The 20,207-nt window shown below is 41.9% G+C and overlaps 1 protein-coding gene across 5 annotated transcripts in view; it reads left to right on the top strand.

Annotated features, from left to right (window-relative positions):
- The window catches only part of LOC139761047 (ATP-dependent DNA/RNA helicase DHX36-like), a 189,584-nt gene that overhangs the window by 64,066 nt on the left and 105,311 nt on the right, over window positions 1-20,207 (top strand). For all 5 annotated transcript variants that reach the window (XM_071684847.1, XM_071684856.1, XM_071684818.1 and 2 more), the window contains 2 exons: window positions 5,066-5,240; window positions 14,750-14,898. In XM_071684847.1, coding sequence (XP_071540948.1) covers window positions 5,066-5,240; window positions 14,750-14,898 — 324 coding nt within the window. The remainder of the gene's footprint in view (window positions 1-5,065; window positions 5,241-14,749; window positions 14,899-20,207) is intronic.

The raw sequence follows: 20,207 nt of genomic DNA on the forward strand, positions 1-20,207 counted from the left end.
CGTGGTTGAGAGAGCAGAAGAGGGTGTTTTGAAATGGTTTGGGCACATGGAGAGAATAAGTGAGGAAAGATTGACCAAGAGGATATATGTGTCGGAGGTGGAGGGAACAAGGAGAAGTGGGAGACCAAATTGGAGGTGGAAAGATGGAGTGAAAAAGATTTTGTGTGATCGGGGCCTGAACATGCAGGAGGGTGAAAGGAGGGCAAGGAGTAGAGTGAATTGGATCGATGTGGTATACTGGGGTTGATGTGCTGTCAGTGGATTGAATCAGGGCATGTGAAGCGTCTGGGGTAAACCATGGAAAGCTGTGTAGGTATGTATATTTGCGTGTGTGGACGTGTATGTATATACATGTGTATTGGGGTGGGTTGGGCCATTTCTTTCGTCTGTTTCCTTGCGCTACCTTGCAAACGCGGGAGACAGCGACAAAGCAAGAAAAAAATATATATCTTTTCTTTTCTTTCATACTATTCGCCATTTTCCGCATTAGCGAGGTAGCGTTAAGAACAGAGGACTGGGCCTTTGAAGGAATATCCTCACCAGGCCTATAGGGCCTGGATGTGGATGTTGAGCTGTGCTATATTTTGGTGCATTACATGATAGCTAGAGAATGGATGTAAGTGGATGTAGCCTTTCTTATGTACCTAGCACTCCCTTGGTAATTCTGAAAGTGAGTCAGTTGTTGTTCGCTGATGATACAGCACTGGTGGCTGATTCGGGTGAGAAACTACAGAAGCTGGTGACTGAGTCTGGTAAAGTGTGTGAAAGAAGAAACCTGAGAGTAAATGTGAATAAGAGCAAGGTTATTAGGTACAGTAGGGAGGTAAGTTTGAATGGAGAAAAACTTGAAGGAAGTGAAGTGTTTTAGATATCTGGGAGTGGATTTGGCAGTGGATGGAAGCGGAGGTGAGTCACAGGGTGGGGGAGGGGGTGAAAGTTTTAGGAGTGTTGAAAAATATGTGGAAGGCGAGAACATTATCTTGGAAAGCAAAAATGGATATGTTTGAAGGAATAGTGGTTCCAACAACGTTATATGGTTGCAAGGCATGGGCTATAGATAGAGTTGTGCGGAGGAGGGTGGATGTTGGAAATGAGATGTTTGAGGACAATATGTGGTGTGAGGTAGTTTGATCGAGTAAGTAATGAAAGGCTAAGAGATTGTGTGGTAATAAAAAGAGTGTGGTTGAGAGAACAGAAGAGGGTGTTTTGAAATGGTTTGGTCACATGGAGAAAATGAGTGAGGAAAGATTGTCAAAGAGGATATATGTGTCGGACTCTGGGTGGAAGGAATGAGAAGTGGGAGACCAAATTGGAGGTGGAAAGATGGAGTGAAAAAAATTTTGAGTGATCGGGGCCTGAACATGCAGGAGGGTGAAAGGCATGCAAGGAATAGAGTGAATTGGAACGATGTGGTATACTGGGGTCGACGTGCTGTCAGTGGATTGAACCAGGACAAGTAAAGCGTCTGGGGTAAACCATGGAAAGTTCTGTGGGGCCTGGATGTGGAAAGGGAGCTGTGGTTTCGGTGCATTATAAATGACAGTTAGAGACTGAGTGTGAATGAATGTGGCCTTTGTTGTCTTTTCCTAGCGCTACCTCACACGCATGCTGTGGGAGGGGGTTGTCATTTCATGTGTGGCAGGAATGAATAAAGGCAGCAAGTATGAATTATGTACATGTGTACATATGTACATGTCTGTGTATGTATATATATATGTATACGTTGAAATATATAGGTATGTATATGTGCGTGTGTGGACGTGTATATATATACATGTGTATGTGGGTGGGCTGGGCCATTCTTTCGTCTGTTTCCTTGCGCTACCTCGCTAACGTGGAAGACAGATATACTTATGTATATCTTTCTTTTTAAACCAGGTATTCCCAATCACCAGTCCTTTTTCAGCACACAAATCTACAAGCTCTTCACCATTTCCATTTACAACACTGAATATCCCATGTACACCAATTATTCCCTCAACTGCCACATTACTCACCTTTGCATTCAAATCACCCATCACTATAATCCGGTCTCGTGCATTAAAACTACGAACACACACACTCAGCTGCTCCCAAAACACTTGCCTCTCATGATCTTTCTTTTCATGCCCACGTACATAGGTACCAATAATCACCCATCTCTCTCCACTTTCAATTTTACCCATATCAATCTAGAGTTTCCTTTCTTACACTATCACATACTCCCACCACACCTGTTTCAGGAATAGTGCTACTCCTTCCCTTGTCCTTGTCCTCTCACCATATATAGAGTGACTTGGATCGATGTGGTATACCGGGGTCGACGTGCTGTCAATGGATTGAATCAGGGCATGTGAAGCATCTGGGGTAAACCGTGGAAAGTTCTGTGGGGCCTGGATGTGGAAAGGGAGCTTTGGTTTCGGTGCATTATTACATGACAGCTAGAGAGTGAGTGTGAATGAATGTGGCCTTTGTTGTCTTTTCCTAGCGCTACCTCGCGCACATGAGCGGGGAGGGTGTTGTTATTTCATGTGTGGTGGGGTGGCGATGGGAATGAATAAAGTCAGACAGTATGAAGTATGTACATGTGTATATATGTATATGTCTGTGTGTATATATATATATGTTTACGTTGAGATGCATAGGTATGTATATGTGCCGTGTGGACATGTATGTACATACATGTGTATGTCGGTGGGTTGGGCCATTCTTTCATCTGTTTCCTTACGCTACTTCGCTAATGCGGGAGACAGCGAAAAAGCAAAATAAAATGATAAATAATTAAGGGATAAGTACGAGTAGGAAGAGAAGAGTTGCGATTGTTTCTAGTGAAGTTCGGTGTGCGGCAGGGATTTATGATGTCACCATGTTTGTTCACTTTGGTGAATTTGGTGACTGATATATATGATAGGGTTGTTAGAGATCCTTTGTGGAAGGTATTAAGACCATATGGTGTTGGAGATAAATCTGCTAGAAGCAGTGAGAAGTTTTTTCAAAGGTGTAAGGCATACTTATGAGAAGGAAGAGAGGAGCAATTGTTACTAGTTAAGTTTGGTCTGTGGCAGGGGTGTAAGATGTCACCATGGTTGTTCAATTTGTTTAGAGATGGGGTTGTTAGGGAGGTAAATGCAAGAGTTTGGAAAGAGAGACGAGTATGAAGTCTGTTGGGGATGAGAGGGCCTGGGAAGTGAGTCAGTTGTTGTTTGCCAATGATACATCTCTGGTGGGTGATTTGAGTGAGAAACTGCAGAATTTGGTTACTGAGTTTTGAATAGTGTTTGAAAGAAAATTTAGGGTAATTGTGAATAAGAGCAAGATTATTAGGTTCACCAGGGTTGGGAAACAAGTTAGTTGGGATGTAAGTTTTAATGGAGAAAAATTAGGGTAAGTGAAGTGTTTTAGATATCTGGGAGTGGACTTTGCAAGGAATGGAACCATAGAAGCTGAAGTGAGTCTTGGGGTGCGAAAGGGGGTGAAGGTTCTGGGAATGATGAAGAATTGGTAGAAAGAGAACGTTGTCTCTGTGAGGAAAAATGGGTATGTTTGAAGGAATGGTAGTTCCAGCTGTTTTATATGGTTGTGAGGCATTAGTTATAGATAGGATTATGCAGAGGAGGGTGGATGTGTTGGACATGAAATGTTTGAGGACAGTGTGTGGTGTGAGGTAGGTTGATTAAGTAATGAAAAGGTAAGAGTGGTTTGTGGTAATAAAAAGAGTGTGGTTGAGAGAGCAAAAGAGGGTGTGTTGGAATGGTTTGGATGTATGGAGAGAATGAGTGAGGAAAGGTTGACAAAGAGGATATATGTGTCATAGGTAGAGGGAAACTAGAAGACCAGATTGGAGTTGGAAGGATTGAGTGGAAAAGATTTTGAGCGATCAGGGCCTGAACATGCAGGAGGGTGATGGGCGTGCACAGAATAGAGTGAATTAAATTGATGTGGTATACTGGGGTTAACTTGCTGTCAGTGGACTGAACCAGGGCATGTGGAATGTTTAGGGTAAACCATGGAAAGGTCTCTGGGACCTGGAAGTGGATAGGGAGCTGTGGTTTCATTGCAATACAGATGAGAGGTAGAGAATGACTATGAGCAGATGTGGCCTTTCTTTGTCTTGTTTCCCTGCCTGAGTGTTGTACCCAATTTATTGATCAAACCTTAGGAGAGGATGAACAGCTGGGTTGATTGTGGATCGATTGCAGTAACCAGGATTTGTACATGTGGGCTCAACCTTGGGCAACCCCTGAATGCATCATGGTCAGCAATGCCAACTGCTATACCACTGAAGTCCATACCTGTTTGGTATACCGTTGTTAATTCATTAATGTTATTAATGTTTTGGTTTGTGGGACTTAATGCACTTTATTGAAAATGAGAAAAGAATAAAGTACAATTTCTTTTGCCTTTGTATGAGGAATATTTGCACTCAGCCATTTTCTAATTTATTTTGGTAATGAAAAAATCCTATTGTGAATGTGGAAAACTGTGTAGCTAAAAGATCTGGCAGTAGAACTGTAAGACCCCAGTATTGCTTTACTATTTTCATCTTTTTCTGTAAGTACCCTTGATTTTACTGTATTTTCATGACCTTATTTTCTTCTGTTTGTTTTTTTTTGTCAAGTGTTTTTTATGGAGTGTTGCTGACAAGATATTAGGGCATTACCACATAGTATTCTGAATGTTAGAAATGGCATATTTGATTTAGGTGTAATGGGAGGTCATCATGCAATTATTTTGATTGTAAGTAACCCTATTGTGAATGTGGAAACCTGTTTAGCTAAAAGATCTGGCTTTAAAACTTTGAAACCCAAGTAGTGCTTTGCTATTTTTTTTTTTTTTTATTTAAGCACCCTTGATTTTATTGTATTTTTATGATGTCATATCCTTATGAGTTGTTATTTGACAAATTTTTTTATGGAGTGTTGCTTAGTGTTGTTGAGAACATGTAAACTTTAGGATATATAGAGTAGACAGTGCCATACAGTATTTTGAAAGTTAAGAATGTCATATTTGATTTAGAGTTATTGGAAGGTTATCATGCAAAACCTCTTATAATTCCCAGATTTGTAACAGTTTAGATTTTTTCCAGCACCCTCCCACGCTCTGAGGGCTCCATCTTATTCTGTACGACTGGGATTGTGCTGCAGTGGTTGCAAGGAGACCCACTTCTTTCAAGAGTATCGCACCTTATCCTAGATGAGATACATGAGAGGGACATGTTGTCAGACTTCTTGATCTCTATTGCCAAAGACCTCATCAGAGTTGTGAGTAAATGATTAGTTGGTAGCTAATAATACTCCTATCTCTTGGAGTTTCCTGAATTTGCCATCCTGTAACTGTCTTCATAATAGTTGCAGTTCTTCATAATTTACTTTGTGCTAGTAAATTTTTCAGAGCTTTATGGAAGAGGCATAAAACATTACAGCGCTAAGCATTCTAGATGATAGGAAAGCCATTCCTTATTACAATGTAACTGTCACATTTTAATATTTTCTTTATGTTACTTAAGTGAGCCATGTGGTTATGTCAAAAGGTTTCCTCTATTGCTATTTAAACCCTTGCATAAGATAAGGAGGATAATTTCATCCCCCAGATGAAATTAGAAATGCTGTGGAAGAGAAGAAGAAGGCATGTGGTAGATTGTTCAAAAGCAATGTACTAGTGGAAGATCAGCAAAGAAAGAGCAAAGAATATAAGATGTGTAAGTGGATTGTTAAGAAACTGTTGGAGGAAAGTAAATTTATGAAAGAGTAGATGAATATTTTTAATGTTGAACAAAAAGTTTAGCAAAAATAAGTAACTGTATTGGAAGGAGGTGAAAAAGGAAAGAGTTGGATGTAAGAGTGGAATTGTAAATGTGAGAAGTAAGGAAGGGAGTGGCTGAATCATATGGAGGAAGTGCAAGGAAGATGGAATGACTATTTTGAAGAACTGATAAATGTGGGAGGTGAGGCAGCGGTTGGTACATTGATGGGTACGGAGGACGGAAGGAAAATGATAGAAGTGCAAGGACCTGTAGCAACAAAGGAAGTAAAAAGGATGACAATGAGGTTGAAGGTAGGAACGGTACTTAGAATGAATGGGATTATTCCTGAAATATTGAAGTATGGAGAATTGGTATAGAGTGGATGCATTTGATATGTAATTCAGCATGGAAGCAAAAGGTTGTGCTTCAGGATTGGGTGAAAGCTATTATTGTCACTTTATTCAAAGAATAAGGTGTTAAGGATGTATGTAGCAGTTATAGGGAAATAAATCTTTAGTATACCAGGAACAGTGAATGCAAGTGTGTTGATTGATAGAGTGATGGAAGGGACTGCATTCAAAATAAGTGAGGAGCAAGGGAGTTCTCAGAAAGGTTGGGTTGTATGGATCAGATGTTTGCATTGAGGATGAGTATGGAAAAGTATTTTATGAAAGGTAGGAAGCTGCATACAGCTTTTATGGATTAGGAGAAAGCATATGACAGAATTGAAAGGAATCCCTTAAGGGATTTTTTTTTATAGGGAAGGGGGACAACTGCTGGATGGTGTGAAAGCCTTCTATAGAGGAGCAACTGCATGTGTAAAAGTGGATGGAGAGTTGGAAAGTTGAGCAAAGGTTTTGGTATACATGTGGGTGTGAGGCAGGGCTGTATGATGTCACCTTGGCTTTTTAACATGGATGGATTGATAAGATAGTTGAAAGCAGAACTAGCAAAAGGAGATGAAAGGATGGATTATGGTGGTGAGGTATGGTGGCTCCTGATAAGCCTATTTTTGGATGATAAAGTGTTGATTGCTGAGAGTGAAGAGTAGTTGCAGAAAGTTGTGTGTCGTATGATGTGTGTAAATGTAAGCGATTGAAGGTAAATGCAAGTAAAAGTAAAGTAATGGTGTTTGAAAGCAAGCAGTGAAAGTATAGATTTTGCAAAGCTCTATAGAGTGAGTGAAGGAAGTGAACTGTGTTATAGATATGGGGGAGAAAGATTGGAAGAGTTGACATAATTTGAATACTTAGGAGCTATCTTGGGTAAGTTTGTTGATAAGGAAGTGGAGATAACAGAGAGAGCAGTACAGGGTAGAAGAGCCATTGGGTCCCTTAATAGAATCCTGAAGTTTAGAAGTGTAAGTATGAAAGTGAAGAAGGGGTTATGGGACAGCATAGTACTCCCAGCTTAGACCTATGCAGCCAAAACATGGACATGGAATAAGTGACAGGGATCAAGAATCCAGGCTGTAGAAATGAGCTATTTGAGAGAAGTATATGGTATGTCTAAATGGAATGAAGAAAGAAATGAGGAGGTGTATGACACATTTGAAATGGTACTGAATGCAAAGGGAAATAATTGTAGAGTGGAAGAGTGGGAGAAATGTGATACTTTGAGGTGGTGTGGACATGTGGAAAGAATACATAACAGGGAGTTTACAAGGAAGGTGTCTGAAAGTATGATTATAAAGGGTTTGGTTTGAAAGGAAGACCACCTGTTACATGGAGAAATGGAATAAAGAAGTACTGGTGGGAGTGAAATGTTGGAAGTATGCATGGAATGGTGTATTTGAGGGAGGCATGTAAATACGGATAAGTGGAGAAACTTTTGCTATGGCCACCACCTGATTGGAGTTTCCAGAAGGAATAGGCATCAAACAATATAGATAGATAGATCAATTAAGAAGGAAGCTGAGAGTAAATGTGAATAAGAGCAATGTTATTAGGTTCAGTATGGTTGAGGGACAAGTTAATTGGGAGGTAAGTTTGAATGGAGAAAAACTGAAGGAAATGAAGTGTTTTAGATATCTGGGAGTGGACTTAGCAGCGGATGGAAACATGGAAGTGGAAGTGAGCCTCAGGGTGGGGGAGGGGGCGAAGGTTCTGGGAGCATTGAAGAATGTGTGGAAGGCGAGAACATTATCTTAGCAAGCAAAAATGGGTATGTTTGAAGGAATAGTGGCTCCAAAAATGTTATATGGTTGGGAGGCATGGGCTATAATAGGGTTGTGCAGAGGAGGGTGGATGTGTTGGAAATGAGATGTTTGAGGACAAGACATAGTGAGGTGGTTTGATTGTGTAAGTAATGAAAGGGTAAGCGAGATGTGGTAATAAAAAGAGTATGGTTGAGAGAGCAGAAGAGTGTGTATTGAAATGGTTTGGCCACATGGAGAGAATGAGTGAGGAAAGAATGACAAAGAGGATATATGTGTCAGAGGTGGAGGGAATGAGGAGAAGTGGGAGACCAGATTGGAGGTGGAAGGATGCATTGAAAAAGATTTTAAGCGATCAGGGCCTGAACGTACAGGAGGGTGAAAGGCATGCAAGGAATAGAGTGAATTGGAACAATGTAGTTTACCGGGGTCGACGTGCTGTCAGTGGATTGAACCAGGGCATGTGAAGCGTCTGGGGTAAACCATGGAAAGTTTTTTAGGGCCTGGATGTGGAAAGGGAGCTGTGGTTTTGGTGCATTACACATGACAGCTAGAGAGTGATTGTGAACGAATGTGACCTTTGTTGTCTTTTCCTAGTACTACCTCGTGCACAGGTGCCGTTTCATGTGTGGCGGGGTGGCAACGAGAGTGGATGAAGTTAGCAAGCATGAATATGTACATGTGTATGTATGTATGTATATGCAAGAGGTGAAAAAAAGGGCAAATGAGAGTTGGGGTGAGAGACTATCAGTAAATTTTAGGGAGAATAAAAAGATGTTCTGGAAGGAGGTAAATAGGGTGCGTAAGACAAGGGAGCAAATGGGAACTTCAGTAAAGGGCGTAAATGGGGAGGTGATAACAAGTAGTGGTGATGTGAGAAGGAGATGGAATGAGTATTTTGAAGGTTTGTTGAATGTGTCTGATGACAGAGTGGCAGATATAGGGTGTTTGGGTCGAGGTGGTGTGCAAAGTGAGAGGGTTAGGGAAAATGATTTGGTAAACAGAGAAGAGGTAGTAAAAGCTTTGCGGAAGATGAAAGCCGGCAAGGCAGCAGGTTTGGATGGTATTGCAGTGGAATTTATTAAAAAAGGGGGTGACTGTATTGTTGACTGGTTGGTAAGGTTATTTAATGTATGTATGACTCATGGTGAGGTGCCTGAGGATTGGCGGAATGCTTGCATAGTGCCATTGTACAAAGGCAAAGGGGATAAGAGTGAGTGCTCAAATTACAGAGGTATAAGTTTGTTGAGTATTCCTGGTAAATTATATGGGAGGGTATTGATTGAGAGGGTGAAGGCATGTACAGAGCATCAGATTGGGGAAGAGCAGTGTGGTTTCAGAAGTGGTAGAGGATGTGTGGATCAGGTGTTTGCTTTGAAGAATGTATGTGAGAAATACTTAGAAAAGCAAATGGATTTGTATGTAGCATTTATGGATCTGGAGAAGGCATATGATAGAGTTGATAGAGATGCTCTGTGGAAGGTATTAAGAATATATGGTGTGGGAGGCAAGTTGTTAGAAGCAGTGAAAAGTTTTTATCGAGGATGTAAGGCATGTGTACGTGTAGGAAGAGAGGAAAGTGATTGGTTCTCAGTGAATGTAGGTTTGCGGCAGGGGTGTGTGATGTCTCCATGGATGTTTAATTTGTTTATGGATGGGGTTGTTAGGGAGGTAAATGCAAGAGTTTTGGAAAGAGGGGCAAGTATGAAGTCTGTTGGGGATGAGAGAGCTTGGGAAGTGAGTCAGTTGTTGTTCGCTGATGATACAGCGCTGGTGGCGGATTCATGTGAGAAACTGCAGAAGCTGGTGACGGAGTTTGGTAAAGTGTGTGGAAGAAGAAAGTTAAGAGTAAATGTCAATAAGAGCAAGGTTATTAGGTACAGTAGGGTTGAGGGTCAAGTCAATTGGGAGGTGAGTTTGAATGGTGAGAGGCTGGAGGAAGTGAAGTGTTTTAGATATCTGGGAGTGGATCTGTCAGCGGATGGAACCATGGAAGCGGAAGTGGATCATAGGGTGGGGGAGGGGGTGAAAATTTTGGGAGCCTTGAAAAATGTGTGGAAGTCGAGAACATTATCCCGGAAAGCAAAAATGGGTATGTTTGAAGGAATAGTAGTTCCAACAATGTTGTATGGTTGCGAGGCGTGGGCTATGGATAGAGTTGTGCGCAGGAGGATGGATGTGCTGGAAATGAGATGTTTGAGGACAATGTGTGGTGTGAGGTGGTTTGATCGAGTAAGTAACGTAAGGGTAAGAGAGATGTGTGGAAATAAAAAGAGCGTGGTTGAGAGAGCAGAAGAGGGTGTTTTGAAATGGTTTGGGCACATGGAGAGAATGAGTGAGGAAAGATTGACCAAGAGGATATATGTGTCGGAGGTGGAGGGAACGAGGAGAAGAGGGAGACCAAATTGGAGGTGGAAAGATGGAGTGAAAAGGATTTTGTGTGATCGGGGCCTGAACATGCAGGAGGGTGAAAGGAGGGCAAGGAATAGAGTGAATTGGAGCGATGTGGTATACAGGGGTTGACGTGCTGTCAGTGGATTGAATCAAGGCATGTGAAGCGTCTGGGGTAAACCATGGAAAGCTGTGTAGGTATGTATATTTGCGTGTGTGGACGTGTGTATGTACATGTGTATGGGGGGGGTTGGGCCATTTCTTTCGTCTGTTTCCTTGCGCTACCTCGCAAACGCGGGAGACAGCGACAAAGTATAAAAAAAAAAAAAAAAAAAAAAATGTATATGTTGAAATATATAGGTATTTATATGTGCATGTGTGGGTGTTCATGTATATGCATGTACATGTGGGTGGGATGAGTCATTCTTTCATCTGTTTTCCTTGTGCTACCTCGCTAACGTGGGAGACAGCGACTAAGTATGATAAAGAAAAATAATGATAATATAATGATAATAGATAGATCAAGATGTGGAGGTTTGCAAAGTGAGAAAATTGACTTGATAAAAAGGAGCTTGATAAAAAGAGAAGAGGTGGTGAATGCCTTGCATGAGAGGAACTCTCAGGGCAGTTGGAGTGGGTGGGACTGAAGATGAATTTCTCAAGAAAGGAAATGACTGTGTGGTTGATTTATTAGTTATGATATCCAGTACAGTGTATTTGAGGCTTAAGTTGAGATGCTTGAGAATAGGCAGAATGCCAGCTTAGTGGCATTGCATTAAGGCAAGTGGGATGAAAGTGAATGTTTGAATTACAGAGGTAAATGTTTTTGAGTATACCTGGTAAGTTACTTGGGAGAGTGGTGATTGAGAGGGTGATGGCATGCACAGGAGCATTAGACTGGGGAGGAACTGTGTAGTTTCATAAATGGTAGAGGATGTGTGGATTAGGTGTTTTCTGTAGAGAATGTGTGAGAAATACCTTAGAGAAAGAGGATTGTGGCATTTAAGGAACTTAAAGTGTGTGAGGTTTGAAAGAGATGCTCTGTTTAAGGTGTTTTGAGTGGTGTAGGAGGAAAGTAACTAAAAGCAGTGAAGAATTATATCATGAGAGTAAGGTGTACATGTTTTCTCCAGATCCATGAATGTCATACAAATGCTTCTCCCTCTCTCAAATAATTTCCCACACATTCTTTAAAGCAAACACCTGATCCACAGATACTCTGCCACTTCTAAAACCATACCATTGTTCCCCAGTCTGATGCTTTGTATATGCCTTCACCCTTCCAATCATGATTTTCAAATGCAACTTACCAGGTACACTCTGTAGTTTCAACACTCGCCTTTTTTTCCCTTTCCTTTTGTATAGTAGCACTAGTCATGCATTCTGCCGATCCTCTGGCATCTCACCATGATCTGTACATACAGTGAAAACTCTGACTAACCAATCCACAACACAGTCACCACCTTTCTTTAGAAATTCAACTTCAATACCATCCACTCCAGCAGCCTTGACACATTTAATCTTTTGCAAGGCCTTCACCACCTCTTCTCTTTTCACCAAACCACTATCCACCCCAACACAAACAATCTACATCTCCTACCCTATCATTAAACACATTCATCAGTCATTCAAAATACTCACTTCATCTCTACCTTTTTTTTGTGTGTGTGTTGAAAGCTCCTGTCATGGACAAAAGTCGACTTCAAGGGGCCTTAATTGAAATGCAGAGATAATTATGAAAGGGAAAAAGAAAAGACAAGGGAATGTAATTACGAATTTTGGAGGAAATGAGAAACTTGTCTTTTAATATGTGCCAGGTCATAGTCATTAAGAAAGACATGAGAACGTAGAGAGTTCATGAGCTTTGAAGTGTAGGGAAAGAAATAGCTGTCAAAATGGTCCACCCTTGAATTGCCAATAGCCATACTGTAATCATGTGATGCAGCAGCTGGCCGAGTATTGCATGGTCTAACTAGTGGTTAGGGCATACAAGCAGCCAGCTCTCAGGAGCAAAAACCAAGGTATTATGTGTAGATGAAGGAAAGTGAAACAACATTGCAGAGTAGGGCAAGAGGGTCAAGTTTGGAAGTTAGCTTGGGATAGTTTATAGGTCAGACTACTTTCGACCTGAATATCAAGTAGGTATGCAGAGCTAGAACCACCCCAGATGTGAGAACAGTATTCCACACTAGGACAAATCAGTCCTTTGTAAAAATGGAGCAACTGCTTAGAAGAAAAGAAGTCTCAACGTCTAAGCAGGACACCCAGTTTCCTATTGGTAGACTTTGTTGTTCCAATGATGTGGAGTTTCCAAGAAAGAGTGGATGTTAAAGTAATACCAAGTATGTTCATTGCGTCAAGAGGTGGAATCACAGAACTGCCAAAGGAAAGATGAGAGTTGTGAGGAGAGGTGGGTAGAAACTGGGTCTTGGAGGCATTAAACTTAGCTGGATTTCATACCCCACTGAGATATCCTGACCTAGTCTGAGTTTATTGAGGAAGCTGTGGCAAGACGAGATGTAGATTGAGTGAGAGAAGAAGGAACAGAATTCAAGGGTGTGGATGAATGCAGTGTTGAGTCATCAGCATACGAGTTTGCTCCTTTCAGTAATGTTCCCATTTGCTCTCTCGTTTTTCAAACACCATTAACCTCTTTCCAAAACCATAGTCTCCCTGAAGTTTACTGATTCTTGCTCAAGCCAACTCTCATTTGGCATCTTTTTCAGCCCCTGCACATTCCTCTTGCCCTCCTTTCACTTTCTCTTATACATCTCCCAATCATTTGTATTCCTTTCCTGTAAGTTCTGGCCATATGTCTCTCTTTTGTCTTTCACTGCTGTTTACTTCATCATCCTACCACTCACTACCTTTTCTAACCTACCCTCCTCCTACCTTACACTTGCCATACACATCTCTTGCACATATCAGTGCTCCTTCCCTAGATACCTCCCATTCCTCACCCACTCCCTTAGCTTTGCTTACTATTTAAGATGCTACCATGAAAGTAAGGTATGTGTATGTGGGTAGGAAGAGAGAAGGGTGGATGGTTCCAGCTGAAGGTGGGCCTGTGGCAGAGATTTTTAATGACACCATGGTTGTTTAATCTGTTAATGGATGGGATGACGAGGAAGGTAAATGGCAAGGGTCTTGGAAATAGAGAAAGGTTCGCAGTCTGTTAGGGGTGGGAGAGCCTGGAAAGTGAGTCAATTGCTCTTTGCTGATGACATGTTTTTGTTGGCAGACGTGAATGAGAAAATGTAGAAGCTCATTTCTAGATTTGGGAGAGTGTGTAAAAGGAAAGTTGATGTTTAATGTAGATAAAAGTTAGGATATGAAGTTTAGGAGGGGAGAGAGGCAAGTTAGTTGGAATACAAGTTTGAATGGAGAGAATCTGTAGAAGTAGAGTGTTTCAGATACATGGTAGTGGATATGACACTGGATGGAACCATGGAAACTGAAATTAGCCATGGGCTGGGTTAGGGTTCTATGGTCCTGAGTGTATTGTAGAATGTGTGAGAGCAAAGATGGGTATATTTGGTGGTATGATAGTTCCAGTGTTGTTTTATATCCATATGCAAGGCACAGGACATAGATAAAAAAGTATATAAGAGAATAGATATGTTGGGAATGAAATGCTGAAGGACTTTAAGTGATATGAGGAGGGTTGATCACGTAAAAAATGATAGGGTAAGAGAGATTCTTTTTTCATACTATTCGCCATTTCCCACATTAGCGAGGTAGCGTTGAGAACAGAGGACTGGGCCTTTGAGGGAATATCCTCACCTGGCCCCCTTCTCTGTTCCCTCTTTTGGAAAATTAAAAAAAAAAAAAAAAAAAAGCGAGAGGGGAGGATTTCCAGCCACCTGCTCCCTCCCCTTTTAGTCGCCTTCTACGACATGCAGGGAATACGTGGGAAGTATTCTTTCTCCCCTATCCCCAGGATAAGAGAGATATGTGTTAGTAAAAAGAATATTGTTGAGAGAGCTGAAGAGGGTGTGCTGAAATGGTTTGGACATGTGGAGATTATGAGTGATGAGAGACTGACTTAGAGGGTGTACATGTCAGAAGTGGAGGGGACAGGGAGAAGGGGCATATCCTATTGGAGATGGAAGGATAGAACAAAAGATGTTTTGAGAGGGTGGGTTTGAACCTGCATGTGGGATTAAGGCATGCATGAGATGAAGTTGAAGCTATGTGGTATACTGGGGCTGAATTAAGGAAAATGAAGCAGTATGGGGAAATCACAGAAAGGTCTGTGGGCTATGGCTGTATTGCATTATACATGACAGGTAGAGAGTAGATGTGAGCAAACGAGAACAGTCTTCATGTGTTCCTGGCACAACCCCACTGCACTGGAAATAGCAAACAAGTATGAAAAAATTGGATTGATTGTTTGGTAAAAAAAGAAATAGATAGATGAAAATATGGTTTAAAGATTAGAAAAGAAGTTCATCAAAACTTGTGTGTCTTCTCCCTTACAGCGCCCAGATCTGAAGATTGTGTTGATGAGTGCAACATTGAGAGCTGAACAGTTCTCAGAATACTATGGAGGGTGCCCAATGCTGCATATCCCAGGCTTTACTTTTCCTGTTGAAGAGCACTACCTTGAAGATGTTTTAGAAATTACCAGGTAAAGTGGCCAAGCAAATCAGGTTAATAGACAAAATCACTCAAATGCATAGCTCTGGAAATGGGTTCGTAAAGTTTTAAATTACAATCCAAGATGCTCACTTATTTTTATTTTTTGAATGCTGCTTCTCACATCAGAGAGGTAGCACTAGGAAACAGACAGACACATCCACTCACATGCAGACACACACACACACACACACACACACAATATTTATTTCATACATATTTGCCATTTCCCACTCTAGCGAGATAGCATCAAGAACAGAGAACCAAGCCTTTCAGGGAAAATACTCTCTTGGCCCCCTTCTCTGCTCCTTCTTTTGGAAAGTAAAAACTGGAGGAGAGGATTTCCAGCCCCCCACTCCCACCCCTTTGAAATACATGCAGGGAATACGTGGGAAGTATTCTTTCTTCCCTATCACCAGGGATAGGTACAGAGCATCAGATTGGGGAAGAGCAGTGTGGTTTCAGAAGTGGTAGAGGATGTGTGGATCAGGTGTTTGCTTTGAAGAATGTATGTGAGAAATACTTAGAAAAGCAAATGGATTTGTATGTAGCATTTATGGATCTGGAGAAGGCATATGATAGAGTTGATAGAGATGCTCTGTGGAAGGTATTAAGAATATATGGTGTGGGAGGCAAGTTGTTAGAAGCAGTGAAAAGTTTTTATCGAGGATGTAAGGCATGTGTACGTGTAGGAAGAGAGGAAAGTGATTGGTTCTCAGTGAATGTAGGTTTGCGGCAGGGGTGTGTGATGTCTCCATGGTTGTTTAATTTGTTTATGGATGGGGTTGTTAGGGAGGTAAATGCAAGAGTCTTGGAAAGAGGGGCAAGTATGAAGTCTGTTGGGGATGAGAGAGCTTGGGAAGTGAGTCAGTTGTTGTTCGCTGATGATACAGCGCTGGTGGCGGATTCATGTGAGAAACTGCAGAAGCTGGTGACGGAGTTTGGTAAAGTGTGTGGAAGAAGAAAGTTAAGAGTAAATGTGAATAAGAGCAAGGTTATTAGGTACAGTAGGGTTAAGGGTCAAGTCAATTGGGAGGTGAGTTTGAATGGAGAAAAACTGGAGGAAGTGAAGTGTTTTAGATATCTGGGAGTGGATCTGTCAGCGGATGGAACCATGGAAGCGGAAGTGGATCATAGGGTGGGGGAGGGGGCGAAAATCCTGGGAGCCTTGAAAAATGTGTGGAAGTCGAGAACATTATCTCGGAAAGCAAAAATGGGTATGTTTGAAGGAATAGTGGTTCCAACAATGTTGTATGGTTGCGAGGCGTGGGCTATGGATAGAGTTGTGCGCAGGAGGATGGATGTGCTGGAAATGAGATGTTTGAGGACAATGTGTGGTGTGAGGTGGTTTGATCGAGTAAGTAACGTAAGGGTAAGAGAGATGTGTGGAAATAAAAAGAGCGTGGTTGAGAGAGCAGAAGAGGGTGTTTTGAAATGGTTTGGGCACATGGAGAGAATGAGTGAGGAAAGATTGAACAAGAGGATATATGTGTCGGAGGTGGAGGGAACGAGGAGAAGAGGGAGACCAAATTGGAGGTGGAAAGATGGAGTGAAAAGGATTTTGTGTGATCGGGGCCTGAACATGCAGGAGGGTGAAAGGAGGGCAAGGAATAGAGTGAATTGGAGCGATGTGGTATACAGGGGTTGACGTGCTGTCAGTGGATTGAATCAAGGCATGTGAAGCGTCCGGGGTGAACCATGGAAAGCTGTGTAGGTATGTATATTTGCGTGTGTGGACGTGTGTATGTACATGTGTATGGGGGGGGGTTGGGCCATTTCTTTCATCTGTTTCCTTGCGCTACCTCGCAACCGCGGGAGACAGCGACGAGGTATAAGAAAAAAAAAAAATATTATTATTATTATTATTATTATTATTATTATTATTATTATTATTATTATTTTTATTTTCTTTATTATACTTAGTCACTGTCTCCTGTGTTAGCGATGTAGCGCAAGGAAACAGACGAAAGAATGGCCCTACTCACCCACTTACACATGTATATACATAAACGCCCACACACGCACATATACATACTTATACATTTCAGTGTTATTATTATTATTATTTTATTTATTTTGCTTTGTTGCTGTCTCCCGCGTTAGCAAGGTAGCACAAGGAAACAGATGAGAGAATGGCCCAACCCACCCACATACACATGTATATACATACACGTCCACACACGCAAATATACATACCTATACAACGTATACATATATATACACACACACAGAGATATACATATATACGCATGTACGTAATTCATACTGTCTGCCTTTACTCATTCCCATCGCCACCTCGCCACACATGGAATAACAACCCCCTCCCCCCTCATGTGTGTGAGGTAGTGCTAGGAAAAGACAACAAAGGCCCTATTCGTTCACACTCAGTCTCTAGCTGTCATGTAACAAGGCACCGAAACCACAGCTACCTTTCCACATCCAGGCCCCACAGAACTTTCCATGGTTTACCCCAGACGCTTCACGTTTACCCCAGACGCTTCACATGCCCTGGTTCAATCCATTGACAGCACGTTGACACCCGTTATACCACATCGTTCCAATTCACTCTATTCCTTGCACGCCTTTCACCCCCCTGCATGTTCAGGCCCCGATCACTCAAAATCTTTTTCACTACATCTTTCCACCTCCAATTTGGTCTCCCACTTCTCCTCATTCCCCCCACCCCTGACACACCTATCCTCTTGGTCAATCTTTCCTCACTCATTCTCTCCATGTGACCAAACCATTTCAAAACACCCTCTTCTGCTCTCTCAACCACACTCTTTTTATTTCCACACATCTCTCTTACCTTTACATTACTTACTCGATCAAACCACCCACACCACATATTGTCCTCAAACATCTCATTTCCAGCACATCCACCCTCTTGCGCACAACTCTATCCATAGCCCACTACCTCGCAACCATACAACATTGTTGGAACCACTATTCTTTCAAACATACCCATTTTTGCATTTTTGCATTTTTGCTTTCGGACATAATGTTCTCGACTTCCAAACATTCTTCAAGGCTCCCAGAATTTTTGCCCCCTCCCCCACCCTATGATTCACTTCCACTTCCATGGTTCCATCCGCTGCCAGATCCACTCCCAGATATTATTATTATTTATTTTTTTTTTTATTATACTTTGTCGCTGTCTCCCGCGTTTGCGAGGTAGCGCAAGGAAACAGACGAAAGAAATGGCCCAACCCCCCCCCCATACACATGTATATACATACGCCCACACACACAAATATACATACCTACACAGCTTTCCATAGTTTACCCCAGACGCTTCACATGCCCTGCTTCAATCCACCGACAGCACGTCAACCCCGGTACACCACATCGCTCCAATTCACTCTATTCCTTGCCCTCCTTTCACCCTCCTGCATGTTCAGGCCCCGATCACACAAAATCTTTTTCACTCCATCTTTCCACCTCCAATTTGGTCTCCCTCTTCTCCTTGTTCCCTCCACCTCCGACACATATATCCTCTTGGTCAATCTTTCCTCACTCATCCTCTCCATGTGCCCAAACCACTTCAAAACACCCTCTTCTGCTCTCTCAACCACGCTCTTTTTATTTCGACACATCTCTCTTACCCTTACGTTACTCACTCGATCAAACCACCTCACACCACACATTGTCCTCAAACATCTCATTTCCAGCACATCCATCCTCCTGCGCACAACTCTATCCATAGCCCACGCCTCGCAACCATACAACATTGTTGGAACCACTATTCCTTCAAACATACCCATTTTTGCTTTCCGAGATAATGTTCTCGACTTCCACACATTCTTCAAGGCCCCCAGGATTTTCGCCCCCTCCCCCACCCTGTGATCCACTTCCGCTTCCATGGTTCCATCCGCTACCAGATCCACTCCCAGATATCTAAAACACTTCACTTCCTCCAGTTTTTCTCCATTCAAACTCACCTCCCAATTGACTTGACTCTCAACCTTACTGTACCTAATAACCTTGCTCTTATTCACATTTACTCTTAACTTTCTTCTTCCACACACTTTTCCAAACTCAGTCACCAGCTTCTGCAGTTTCTCACATTAATAATAAAATAGATAAAGAAAATAGATAAATGAAAAATATATATATATCTAATCTAATCCCTGGGGATAGGGGAGAAAGAATACTTCCCACGTATTTCCTGTGTGTCGTAGAAGGCGACTAAAAGGGGAGGGAGCGGGAGGCTGGAAATCCTCCCCCTCTCTTTTTTTTTTAATTTTCCAAAAGAAGGAGCAGAGAAGGGGGCCAGGTGAAGATATTCCCTCGAAGGCCCAGTCATTTGTTCTTAACACAACCTCGCTGATGCGGGAAATGGTGAATAGTATGAAAGGAAATTTTCGTCTTTCTTTCATACTATTCGCCATTTCCCGCGATAGCGAGGTAGCGTTAAGAACAGAGGACTAGGCCTTTGAGGGAATATCCTCACCTGGCCCCCTTCTCTGTTCCTTCTTTTGGGGGAAAAAGAAAAAAAAAAAAACCCGAGAGGGGAGGATTTCCAGCCCCCTGCTCCCTTCCCTTTTAGTCGCCTTTTACGACATGCAGGGAATACGTGGGAAGTATTCTTTATCCCCTATCCCCAGGGATAAAATGAAAGGAAATTATTATTATTATTATTATTATAATTATTATTATTATTATTATTATTATTATTATTATTATTATTATTATTATTATTATAGAGTGGCAGATATAGGGTGTCTTGGTCGAGGTGGTGTGCAAAGTGAGAGGGTTGGGGAAAATGATTTGGTAAACAGAGAAGAGGTAGTAAAAGCTTTGCGGAAGATGAAAGCCGGCAAGGCAGCAGGTTTGGATGGTATTGCAGTGGAATTTATTAAAAAAGGGGGTGACTGTATTGTTGACTGGTTGGTAAGGTTATTTAATGTATGTATGACTCATGGTGAGGTGCCTGAGGATTGGCGGAATGCGTGCATAGTGCCATTGTACAAAGGCAAAGGGGATAAGAGTGAGTGCTCAAATTACAGAGGTATAAGTTTGTTGAGTATTCCTGGTAAATTATATGGGAGGGTATTGATTGAGAGGGTGAAGGCATGTACAGAGCATCAGATTGTGGAAGAGCAGTGTGGTTTCAGAAGTGGTAGAGGATGTGTGGATCAGGTGTTTGCTTTGAAGAATGTATGTGAGAAATACTTAGAAAAGCAAATGGATTTGTATGAAGCATTTATGGATCTGGAGAAGGCATATGATAGAGTTGATAGAGATGCTCTGTGGAAGGTATTAAGAATATATGGTGTGGGTGGCAAGTTGTTAGAAGCA

This window comes from Panulirus ornatus, chromosome 3 (assembly GCF_036320965.1).
Source record: "Panulirus ornatus isolate Po-2019 chromosome 3, ASM3632096v1, whole genome shotgun sequence".
Taxonomy (NCBI): Eukaryota; Metazoa; Arthropoda; class Malacostraca; order Decapoda; family Palinuridae; genus Panulirus; species Panulirus ornatus.